Source organism: Bufo bufo, chromosome 4, assembly GCF_905171765.1.
Source record: "Bufo bufo chromosome 4, aBufBuf1.1, whole genome shotgun sequence".
In the NCBI taxonomy this organism is placed as follows: domain Eukaryota; kingdom Metazoa; phylum Chordata; class Amphibia; order Anura; family Bufonidae; genus Bufo; species Bufo bufo.
Genome location: NC_053392.1, coordinates 149,292,923 through 149,306,143, shown reverse-complemented (window position 1 = coordinate 149,306,143; position 13,221 = coordinate 149,292,923). Strand labels below are relative to the sequence as shown.

General features: G+C 38.9%; 1 protein-coding gene across 1 annotated transcript; it reads left to right on the top strand.

The window, feature by feature from the left end:
- Positions 1-215: 215 nt before the first annotated feature.
- On the top strand, positions 216-13,020 carry CPB1 (carboxypeptidase B1). Its single transcript, XM_040431030.1, has 11 exons — positions 216-714; positions 794-869; positions 4,512-4,636; positions 4,881-4,977; positions 5,458-5,559; positions 8,833-8,934; positions 9,373-9,483; positions 9,575-9,665; positions 10,159-10,361; positions 11,962-12,046; positions 12,670-13,020. The coding sequence occupies exons 1-11, from the start codon at positions 650-652 to the stop codon at positions 12,852-12,854; spliced, it is 1,242 nt and encodes a 413-aa protein (XP_040286964.1). The 5' UTR covers positions 216-649; the 3' UTR covers positions 12,855-13,020.
- The last annotated feature ends 201 nt before the right edge of the window (positions 13,021-13,221 follow it).

The window sequence follows — 13,221 nt, the reverse complement described above, 5'->3', positions numbered from 1 at the left end:
AAGAGATGCTTTATAATAGTTATTACATGGAGAATGTGAGTAGTTACCAAAACAGACATGTCAGGAGAGGTGACTGTTCTTTAAAGAACTGTACATTACGTGAAAATTCTGAATATGTTGTCTAACAAAAATGCATTCTATCCATGTGATTTTGGGTTTAAAATCTCTAAATTTAAAATAAAATTCCATTATTACTACAATTTCACAACTATGATTCTTAACATTATACAAATTTAGATTAAAAATCAAGGGGACAACAGTACAATTCCCATGTTTTACTATGCTAAACACCGAATAGAAGTCATTGTATGCTTTACCCAGGAAAGTGAATCCAAAATGTAATTAAAAAAAGTATAATTCTTGGTTCATATTCCGAAAATCATCCTTGATTTCAGTAAAGCTAAAAAGTAGTGAGCATTTTGTGCCCAATAGCTTGTACTATTTCCACACTGTGGCCGTGAAATAGTAAAACACAGGTGCAAAAAAAACCAAGTCATTGGGTAAACACGTCAAGGACAGTGTGTCATTAATCATACATGAGACAGGCCAGAGGGTGTGGATGCACCCTCTGCAAATCATGAACTAGATAAACAATCTGGACAACTTATATAAAGGACAACTGGAGCAAGCTAACTCTACCTGCATCACCATGTGGACCATACTCATCCTTGTGAGCATTGCAGCTGTATCTGCCGAACCTAAAGCCTTTCATGGGTAAGTATGATGTTTAATGACTATTTTATTGGACTGAAAATGCATACATGTGCTTACAGTTACTCTATGTTATTTACAGGGAGAAAGTTTTCCGAGTATTTCCACAAGACAACAAGGATGTAGAAGTCATCAAAAGCTTGGCTGACAATGCAAAAGTATGGTGATCTCAAATTACAAATGTTTGGTGACTGTCTTTAATTTGTTGAATCAACATATAGATGTAACAGTGGTTGACAACACAATTTAGTGAACACAGCTATAGAAAACCTTAACTTGATTTTCAGAGGCATTTGTTGTGTTACATGAAATTTTCAACAGAATCTGTTTGTTTGGACCATTATCTACAGTAATATAGGTCGTTCTTGTATATATGGAGTCTAGATCGCTTTTATTTTATTTTCATACTGCCCCCCCCATTCCCCATATTGTCATAGGTCAGAGCTGCCCCAACAGGGACAGGAAAGGGTCTCTTGGTACTCAAGGCAGGATTTCAAAATGTGACCTCCCTACCCTTTTCAGTTATTAAAGTTCAGCACTATGCATGTCAGATGGATTATCAGTAATTTGTCTCTTGTCACATTGAAGGAAAATTATTGAGGTTTCCTACTCAACTGCAGTGTTAAGAGTTGTCTGAGGATAGTATCCAAATGGTTATGCAAAGAAATTTAGAAGTTTGTAGTCTACAGTATAAATTGTACTCTCACTCCTCTTTTGAGGTCTAGGTGGCTGCTTACTAACCCTACCCATCATCCCAGTCCTGGATTATTGATAAATTTAGAAAAACAGATTTACTTGCCTTCCTCTGGATCAACTTGTAGGATAACAGGCCGAACTGGATGGACAAATGTCTTTTTTTGGCCTTATGTACTATGTTACTATGTTGCTTGCCATTTTGTTTAGTAGTAGAGAACATCTTTCTCCATGTTTCTGTCTTTCCAGATGACAAAAACAGCATGTTAGGTGAACAGGGTGTCTTTAATTTTGTTAGATTAGTGTATGTACAATGTTAGGTTCTTTTACGCTATATTCAACTTAACACACCTAGAGGTTTTCGTCATTATCAAGTTGAATGTTATTTTTAGGAATGAAAATGTTGTTTTAACCTTCAAGCTTTAATCTTCATGTCTGGGGACTTGTCCTTTCATCTCCATTCTAAATCACACTTCAAGGGTCTTTGTCCTTGTATGTTAGAAAAAACAAACAATTCACCAAAGAACATTGAAGCCATGCATTGGAGCTTTAATTAAGGGTTTGACTGTTTCCAATGACCCATATGTGACTTTTATTATGGTCTATATATAGTTAACTGATGCTAGGTAAGAAAATAGCACAGATAAGGTAACAAAGAACAAATGGCATTTAAAAAAATGTGGGGGTTTTCATGGGTTTATGTATTAGAAACTGGTATGATTAGCATCTCTAATAGACGCAAACAATTTTAAAAAACAAAAACCCTCCATTCTGCCGCTGTGCCTCCTGCCCCCCCCCCTTGGTTTTTTGGACCTGATATGCTAATTAAGAGTATTGGTACAGGGAGGAGGGGATATTTGGCTTCCTCAGTGGGCATCTCCTTCTCATTGGCTGTGATGCTGTCCTATCGCTGTGGACCACGTCACAGCCAGGGAGAAAATTAGCTGTTCTCATGAGATTACCAAATCTTAAGAGAACAGGCTATGTAAACGAGTACAGCAACTGCTATACTTGAATACAAGGCCTGTTCTCGTAAATCTTATGGGAACAGCTCACCTTCTCCCTGGCTGTGACACAGTCCGCTGCGATTAGACGGCGTCACAACCAATGAGAAGGAGACGCTTAGGGAAGAAACCAAATGTCTCCTCCTCCCTGTTCCGAAGTTCTGAATTAGCATATCAGTGGCCAAAAACAGTGGGGGAACAGCAGCGGAACTGGGTTTAAAAAGAAATAAAAAGTGTTTGCATCTAAAGAGGCCACACTATCTGGTAAGTATACCAGTTTGTTATACATGAACCCATGAAAGGTCCTCTTTAAGCCAGTTCAGATGTTTGCAACTGATAGTCTGCTATTCTGTGAAATAATGTATGCAATGCACTGTGAACAAATATTTGTCCCTTCAGCACAAGGGACTAACTATGGGAGGTGCAGGGGTTATAGTTGCACCCTTGGCCTGGCTGCCAATGAAGCCCAATAGGAACTCTAATACATAATAGGACACCAATACTATAAAAGGAGCATGATAGTTTATGGACTCTGGTACAGATTTTGCATCCGGGCCCAACATTTACAATTTATGCCCCAGCATAGGCACATAACTAAAATGTTTAATGCTGGGCAGACACTTTGGGTGGCAAAAGACAATCATTTTTTGTTCAGTATGGCAGAACTTTTTGGGAGAAACAAGGCTGTCCCAAGTAGATCTTTCTGATTCTTTAATTTCCTGCAGAAATGAGCAATGAAAAGTAAAATATGTAAATGGATATATTGAAGCCATTGACCAAAAGTAAAAAATAAAAAAATAAAATGTATTTGACAATGAAAATACGGTAGTTTTTGGTTTCTCAGCCAAAAGATAAACGTCAAAATCATTTTCAGCCTTATTGTTACAGCAGTGGGTGATGAACCATTGTGTTAAACCAGCAGATTTGACTATTTGCTAATCCTAAGGGTGCTATTCTGGCAGTCCCCTGGTATTTACCTTTTAAACCCTGTACAGTAATATGGACTTTGCTGTAGGGGAACCACCAGGTCGCTACCTACTGGAGTGGTCTGTGTATTTAATAGCTGGCCCATGGGGGTCAAGAAATGGGTGCAAGGCACAGAGGGTAAGGCAAAATCCTAATCAGGGACAGACCGAGGTCAGGCCAGACAGAATAGTATGTGCTTAATAATAAATGCTCCAAGGTCAGGGCATACAACAAAGGCTTAATGTGGAGGTCTGGCCCAGGTCAGGCAGTGGAGGTTCAGAGTATAATAAATAGGCAGAGGTTTGTACACAGGCAGGCAAATCGATACAGCACTCCTTTGCAGGAACTAGCAAACTAAGGAGCCTATTCTTCAGATATCCTCCTACATGGGAAGGTGCCTTAAGTACCCCAGGGTTCCCAGCTGGCTAATGAAGAGGGTGTGAGAGCACAGCCCCTTTAATAGCCCGAGGGGGAGGTGCAGCCCTAAGGGCAGGGGACTAGAGGCCTTGCTGGCAAGCAAGCCACAGTCTGCATAAAGGGACAGAATGGACCAGGCAGGAGGTGGGTCAAGGCTGCTGGGCAGGGTAGGTGAAGCAGCAGCAGTTTGCAGCCGCTGTTGTGGCTCTTATGTCTGAGTAGCAGCAAATTTTGTAAAATAAATAACAAAGTGCTTACCTCTTATACCCACCACTACTTCAGGACTGATGACGCCATGCTGGCCATGGGGCACATCCCATGCTATAATGACATGTTACCCTGCACTTAATCAGTGGTCTCAGATGTCAGGTGCTGCCAGTGACTTGCTGCAGTGGTCACATGCCAGTATGGCACATCACCTTTCCCATAAAGTTAAAAAAAAGTTCAGCAGGGGACTGCTGCAATACTGTTGTGATAACTGAAGCAAACCACTACAGATGATGTTGATAATGATCACTGAAGTCAGTGATTGGTTACAGTGGTCAAATGCCACTTAGATCACAGTAGAAGTATTTATGGGAGGATGGAAAACTTTTACAGCTGATATGAAATAATATTGGAAATGTTTGATTCAAGGTTTTATATCATGACAAATAAGCTTTGATTTCAAGTATTTCTCATTATCTTTAATTATCTACTATCTCTCATTTTATATTCTAGCTCGACTTCTGGTCTCCAGACTCTGTTGATCTTGTTCAACCTGGCAAATTTGCTGACTTTCGTGCTGAAAGTCAGGTTGCTTATGATATTCAGGCTCTCCTTGAACAAAGTGAAATTCCCTTTGAGTAAGTTAAGATTTTGTAGCTTTCTAAAGCAATATTATTAATAATACATACAAATTTGAGAAAGACTTTTCATCTATAGCAAGAGTCTTTAAAACGAACAGCAATCTCTATATTGTGTAAATTACAAGTTTTCAACTATGATTACTTTCCTTGAATAGGGAAGATAAGACAGAAATGTATCCTTTATTTTGACATTTATTCCTTCATTTTAGTTAACCGAATCTATTATTTTCTGTTCTTTTAGAATTCTGATCAATGACCTCCAGGATACCCTGGAGAAACAGCGTGATAGTACTTCCCGTGCTGTGCACAGCTATGAAAAGTACAACGATCTTGATACAGTAAGAAAGTCTACCACAATACTCAAAGGGGTTCTCTGGGGCTTTGACTAAATTCTGGACAACCTGCAGAAGGAAGATTGTTTCATCTCTACTTTACATTCCATCGCACCCTCAACTACACAATCTGGGTTGTGCTTACATGACCAAGTGACTGGCTGCAGACTATTCTGATCATGTCTTGACCAAATCTGATTCTATGTCTTCTTGTTCAGCTGCATAATGTACATGCAGCTAAACATGAAGACATAAGATCAGATCCAGTCTAGATATCAACAGGGGCCCACAGACAGTTGATTGGTCACACAAGCACAACCCAGACTGTGGAACTGACAGCACGATGGAATGGTACAGTAAGTAGTGGTGAAACAATCTTCACAGGTTGTCTAAAAGCAAGAATTTAGTCAAAGCTCTGGAGAACCCCTTTTTAATTAGACGTCATAAGAGTGTCTGCAACTAAACTAAACTATGGTTTCTCTACAGATCAATGCTTGGTCTGCTAACATTGCTGCTCAGTACCCATCTCTGGTGTCCCGTTCTCAGCTTGGAACCTCATATGAGGGACGCCCCATTTATTTACTCAAGGTAAGTTAGATGTTTGACTGGAGATGGAGATACTGTCATTAGACATCTAAAAAAGAACATGTAAACTGATCACATCTGTTTGTGCATATAATGTATATGCTACCATACCCCTCGATCATTACACTGATACATACAAGTTACTGCTGGAATGCATATACTGTATCTGCAATTTTGTAACTGCAGCCCTTTGTATTTGTTCTAGCTTTTTACCGTGTAGACTCATACATTTACTAGAGTCATGAAATGCGTTTCATTAACTTGATAAGTAAGACGGTGGCATTGACCCCATAAAATAGAAGAACACTTGTTGCTGTTTACTGAATACTGTATTCTATCTTTAGCACTGCAAATGAGGGTACTGTAGTCGTAATATATCACCTATCTTCTGATAGGCTGCTAGCAAGTCTTAAGGTGGCCATACACATTAGTCTAAAATTGATCTAAAGATATTAACATTTTAGACGATTGATGACAGACCATTATTATTTTAAAATAAGTCATCTCTGTTTAACCCCTTAATGAATAATGCCATACATGTACGGCATTATGCGGCAGCAATTGTATGGAGCAGGCTGCTGCAGTGAGTCTGCTCCATACGCGACAGGTGGTGGCCGTATAATACAGCAGACATCCGGCCGCAATTAAGGGGAATGACAATCACGCCACATCCCATCAATCAACCCCCCCAGATGCCGCATTCAACATTATTTGTTGCATCTGTGAAGCAGAAGGAATGCGGCTCCCTCTGCATTCCGATAGGAGCCCCCACAGTGAAATTTCGGGGCTCCGATTGGTTACCATTACTGCCTAGGGCCTGCTGAGGCTTGCCAGGGCTGTCATGGTAACCTCCCTGCCAAACTGTGCATGAGGTACAGTTCAAAAGGGAGCATCTCAAAATACCATTCACCCTAATAGAATTCCATTAAAGGGGTTGTCCCATGAAAAATATTCTACAGTTTTCAAGCCAGCAGTTGGATTACTTTTGTAATTGTGTGTAATTAAAAATTTAGCATAGCCACTGAGTTATTTAATAAAATGTATCTGTATAGCACCACCTGCTATTTGTTTTTCTTTTCTTATTTCTTTGACCTGCTCACTAAAAAGCCACACATGGTCAGTTTCATCCTTCAACTGCCTTCTCAGCTGTGATAGGGAGAGCTGATACACTCCTCCTGAGCTGTGATAGGGAGAGCTAAGACACGCGTCCTGAGCTTTGATAGGGAGAGCTGATACACTCCTCCTGAGCTGTGATAGGGAGAGCTGAGACACTTCTCCTGAGCTGTGATAGGGAGAGCTGAGACACGCGTCCTGAGCTGTGATAGGGAGAGCTGATACACTCCTCCTGAGCTGTGATAGGGAGAGCTGAGACACGCGTCCTGAGCTGTGATAGGGAGAGCTGATACACTCCTCCTGAGCTGTGATAGGGAGAGCTGAGACACTTCTCCTGAGCTGTGATAGGGAGAGCTGAGACACGCGTCCTGAGCTGTGATAGGGAGAGCTGATACACTCCTCCTGAGCTGTGATAGGGAGAGCTGAGACACGCGTCCTGAGCTGTGATAGGGAGAGCTGAGACAAGCCCCCTTAGTTGCAACAGTAAAGACACTCCCATTGAGCTGCCAGGTTGATATAAATCTAGCAGAGCAATGAATGGGGAGATCTTTGGATCCATGTGAGATAAGGGGCTGGTGCTAGCTTTGTTAGAAAGAGGTTGTCATGTATTATATGATGTCTGATTTTCATTTTTGATCTTAGTCAGGGGAAAACCCCCTGTGAAATGAAAAATAAAGAAATAGGGAAGTTTGAACAAATGTAACGGCCAACATAGGCTAAGATTTGTTAAGTTGGCCATACACATTCAATAGCTGTTGGCCAATACCTACTGTATCTCTCCTGACTCCCAGCTTCCCCATACACATATATGTGCAACTCAGCCATATCCATATGTGTCTGTGAATTCTAAGTGCAGATCTGAAAAAAGCTGCAGCAAGACAGTTCTGGTGGCAGCTTATCTTCAGGGATACAAAAGAGAAAATATTTATTTCACCTTATCTTTGTCTCCAGCAACATTATCTGTCGCGGGGGAGAGTCCGGACCTCCCCACACACATTATTGTGTCTGCCAACTCTGCCGTTCTCAGCGGGTTCAGTTGACAAAAGACTAATGTGTATGGCAAGCTTAAAGGGGTTATCCTATGAGTAATATAAAAAATGAAAATCAAACATCATATAGTACATGGCAATATCTTTCTAACAAAGCTAGAACCAATACTTCACATGGATCCAGAGATCTCGCCATTCATTGCTCTGCTAAATTTATATCAAGCTGTTAGCTCAAGGGGAGTGTCTTTTCTGCTGCAGGTCAGGGGGTGTGTCTTTTCTGCTGCAGGTCAGGGGGTGTGTCTTTTCTGCTGCAGGTCAGGGGGGGTGTCTTTTCTGCTGCAGCTCTCTTCCTATGACAACTCAGGAGGCAGTTAAAGGATGAAACTGAGAATGTGCGGCCTTCTTAGTAAGAAGGACAAAGAAATAAGAAAATGAACAAAGAGCAGGTGGAGCTATACAGATACATTATATCGAATAACTCAGTGACTATACAAAATTACACACAATAACAAAAGTATTCAGATCCAGGTGCTGGCTTGAAAACTGTCATTTCATTTTTAGTGTATAGTGAATGCCATAATATCAAAACCCAAATAACTTTGTTGGATTTTTGTATTTTTGTATTTTTTTTATTTAACTCCACAAATTTTTTTTTTTCATTTTCCTATACAAGACATGGTAAAATAAATAGTGCCTTTAAAAAATACAACTTTACCTGCACAAAAAAAACAACATATAGCTATAAGATGGGAAAATTAAAACAAAAGTTATGACTATTGGAACGCGGGGAAGAAAAATGAAAATGCAAAAAATAATAAAAAATAGGCCTGGTACTTAAGAGGTTAAGCTTCAGTCCTTTAATATGACATTAAATTGAGCATTACATAGTGTAATTCAACTGTTATTTCCTGCTATACATTGAGAACAAAACTGTATATGGCCTGTTTCACAAGGTCAGTATTTAATCAGTATTTTGCATCAGTATTTGGCCAAAACCAGAAGTGGAACCTACAGTGAAAAGGTGTAATAGAAATATTTGTGCCACTTGTTTGTTTTCAACCTACTCCTGGTTTTGGCTTACAAATGATGATGCACAAATACTGACTGTGTGAATGAGGCCTAAAACAAATAACTGAACATTGACACCTTTGTTTGTGGCATCCGTTTCTTAAAGGTTGGAAGTAGTGGAGCAAACAAGAAGGCAGTCTTCATTGACTGTGGATTCCATGCAAGAGAATGGGTCTCCCCTGCTTTCTGCCAGTGGTTTGTGAAGGAAGTAAGTGATTGAAAGAATAGATATCTGCAAATCTGCAGTTTCTATTGCCCCACATGTGAACAGATTAAACATATGCAAATGTGAATATTCATTATACTCAGTCAGTATTAACTTTGTGTACTCACTTTAGACACATAGGATCATTATAGCACCTGATGTAAATAGTTTAGATGCATTGATAACTCTGCATTGTAATGCATATAAAGTATATCCATATACTGTAATTACTACATATCTAATTGAAAGTGGACATACCGTATATCATCAGACATAAAAGTGTGCATCTGTTCAGCACATTACATATGTGTATATATTTAAAATAAATCCTCTGTTTAACACAACAACAATTCACACGATCCCAAAACAATAATGAAATACTGTAATATACACTAGTTTGAAGATAATTGCTAACCTGTAATTCTACCTCATCTACCCTAGGCTGTTAGCTCTTATGGTGTTGATGGACAGTTTACCAGCCTCCTCAACAATCTGAATTTCTACGTCCTTCCAGTCCTGAATGTTGATGGATATGCGTACACCTGGAGCACAGTGAGTAACTAAACATTCTAATTGAGTGGAGTCACTGTAATGTGCCTGATTAAAATTCTTTCGATTTGGATTTCTTTCATTTTGTTAACAGAACCGTATGTGGAGAAAGACTCGCTCCGTTAACTCCGGTAGCACTTGCATCGGAACTGATCCCAACAGAAACTTTAATGCTGGATGGTGCAGTAAGTGCATTTCTATCTTTTGTGAAGGTTTCTAACTATGTTGTACACATACGTTAAATTAAAGTTGTCTCTATAATCAGAGGTTGTGGTAGACATCCTCTTGCTGAGTATAATCTAATGTTTACATTACATATTCATGCTGTCCACTGTAGGCAGTGGATGCGGTTGCGGCACTACAATTCTAAGAACTACAATAACCATGGTTCTTAGCTTTAGAACATCTAGTCCACAAGCAGAGCTGGCACCATAGCCACGGAAGTTTGCTGTTTCACACAGCAGACACCCAGAGGCCATGTCCTTGCTTGGTGATAATGGCAATTATAAACATTTAACCTCTTAGATTCCTTATTTCTACAGGAGCACTCCACCACTAGATGTTAGTCATCAATGCAATATGTCAATGCTTAGCCTTTTAAACATGCTTTGAAACATAACTCTCTTTCTATGCAAACGAATCTGAAAAAAACTGATTTTTTTTCTTTTTCTATTGAAGCTGTTGGAGCTTCTTCAAGAGCCTGTGATGACACATATTGTGGCACTACACCTGAGTCTGAGAGGGAAACCAAAGCCCTTGCTAACTTCATCCGTGCTAACCTTTCCTCCATCAAGGCTTACCTGACCATCCACTCTTATTCCCAGATGTTGCTCTTCCCCTACTCCTACACCTACTCTCTTGCCAAGGACCACACTGAACTGGTGAGCAGGATACTCATCTTTTACCTTTGATTTATTTTAAATATTTGTTACTGTAAAATTAATTGTGTTTATTATATTCAGTCTGGGGGTTGTATGTTTTAAGAAGACCCTTATTGGTGGTATGATCATTTGAGTCTCCAAATGCTATTATCCAGTTTTATCAGGGAACCTTCAGAATTGTTTTTCCATTCTGAAAACAGTTTTGAAGCCATGAAACCCTCCACTTAGCAGTCTGGTAGTATATTTTAGTTGCTCATAGATATATTTATAGTTAAATGAGGAGGAGTTGCATAAAAATTATTTAAGCAAGTCATAAGATAATTGTGGTGCCCAACAAAGAAGCAGAGTAGACCCTTACTTCATACATAGAATGTAATTTCATTGGAAAACTGAGCTCGTCCTGTCTTACATGATCCACATGAAGACACTGATACCAGGCCTGTGGACCCAGGGGGATGTCATTCCATCTTAAGTTAAATAGTTTGAATGAGTTCATATACGGTAGTAGATACAAACAGTATTGCTTTACTGGTATCTGACCTGCTTTCCACTTGGCTCACTCATGAAAACACACTAGCCATATAGTGAGGCTGCATTTATTCTTACATATAAAAAAGTGAAAAATAGACACCTGGTCTCACCCAGAGCATTCACTGGTGCATATAACCAAGCCAATGTCAAGTTTCACTCAGCAGAACTTGCATCAGAATGCGCACTTAAAAAGACTAAAGGTTTTTATAGACAGGATGGCCTATGCCTGGCTATAATATAACAATTTGATCAGCCACTTTTGGAGTATTTAATCTCGCTAAAGTTTGTATATTGTCGGCAGTACATTCCTAGTTTACATGAGGAGATGTGCTTCCAACAATAATGATTTCTAGGCCTGCATCCGGCAAACACACATGACAATGACAGGGAACAGGTAGCCAATTATCACCCTGTGCTAAAGGGCCTTAAGAGAGAAAGGAGCAGTACAGAGATGGGAAAACGATTCTACATATTAGCCAAATCAAATTTCTTTGCCTACTTGGATGAATCGGACCAAATCAAATTTTTGGAAATTTGCTCATCTCTAGAGCGGTATACTTGTGCAAGAAAGTGGCCAAAATCATACAAGATATAGAATAGAAGTAAAGCAAATGTTTAGACAGATATGACACTTATACAGATACAGTATGATAGTGCTGTAATTTATCTTTATCTTAGTGATCAGAAGTGTATTCAAGTAATACATTGGTCTACACCGCAGCATTATTTTTTTTATTGTTCTTTTATAACTCTTTTATTATCTACACAAAGACAAAATGAATGGGAATGGTAAATTATTGCTCTCCCTTTCTGTAAATTGATGTTTGATGTTCTCCATTGAGTTATTGGAAAATTATCATCACAGGTCTTTTCAAATAAAACAATTTTATGCATATATAAGCAGCCCATAAATAAACATATATTTCTACATGGTTCCAATTTTAACTTATTGGTAACTGTCACACATTTACCATGATTTTTTCTTGAAGCTCTAGAATCAGTGAATGTGTTTCCTCATAGAATCCTTCCAGGAAACCATGTAACACATATGTGCTTATGTATATTACAGAACAATGTTGCCAAGGGAGCAGTTGATGCATTGACTTCTTTATACCGAACTAAATACACCTATGGTGCTGGTGGAACCACAATCTGTAAGTTATTACTTTGATGGATCATTTCAAATTTGTCAACACCACTTTCTGTTTCTTGCATTTGCCATCCTATAGACAATTACCATCCTATAGACCTTAGCAACTATGTAAGGGTCCTCTGTTCAGGACCTCTTCTCAATAGTTATGCAAATTAAGACAAGGGATTAAAGAACATGGGTCAGTGTCCCTGTGCGCATTTCCCTACATCTCCAATTCTCTATTGGGTAATCCATTATATTTGATGGTGACTGAGGAGGGATGCTTTGGGGGAATTGAGTTATTAATATGAAGGAATTGTAAAGATTTGAATCATACTACAGGGTTACCCAAAGGAAAAGAAGTGTTGTACTGGTCTGTCTGTATAGCATATAGATATAGAGTCTCTTGAGTGCTAGACACTCGCCATTCTGGTAAGGTTAAATCATCAAGTTTAACCTATAATCCTACTGTGTTGATCCATCAGAAAGTAAAATCCCTATAAAGTGATGCCAATTAGGCAGAAAAGTCCTTCCCAACTCCAAATATGACAATCAGAATATTAACTCAGAATTTATTATTATTATTTTACTATTATTAATTATTATTATTATTATTATTATTATTATTATTTTATTCTTTTTCAGACCTGGCTGCTGGAGGTTCTGATGACTGGGCTTATGATGTAGGTGTCAAATTCTCTTACACATTTGAGCTGCGTGACACTGGAAGATATGGCTTTGCTCTCCCAGAATCTCAGATCAAGCCTACTTCTGAAGAAACTCTGCTGGCCGTGAAATACATTGCCAATTATGTCCAGAACAATGCCTAGATGAAATGTATTATTCCAGTTTCAAACCAGGAAAGAAAGATTATCCATTTTCTATTTGTGTTTGTTACAAATGTTGTAATTTTGTACTTTCTTGGTTTTAAATACCAATTGGAAAAATGAATGTAAATGACTGATAAGGAAAAATAGAAATTAAAGGACTGTCAGTGCAGAAGTAATTGTTTCTATGTGTAATTTATCTTTAAAAGGGTTGCACCACAAACATAAATGTATCGTGCTCAACAGATATCAGTGTTATATCACTTTCCCCAAATACCACCATTTATCAATCCTGCCTCTTTGTAAAGTTATTAGCCTTCCATTGCACCTTGTGGCAAATCTGTTTTGATATTCAGTTACTATCGGTTAT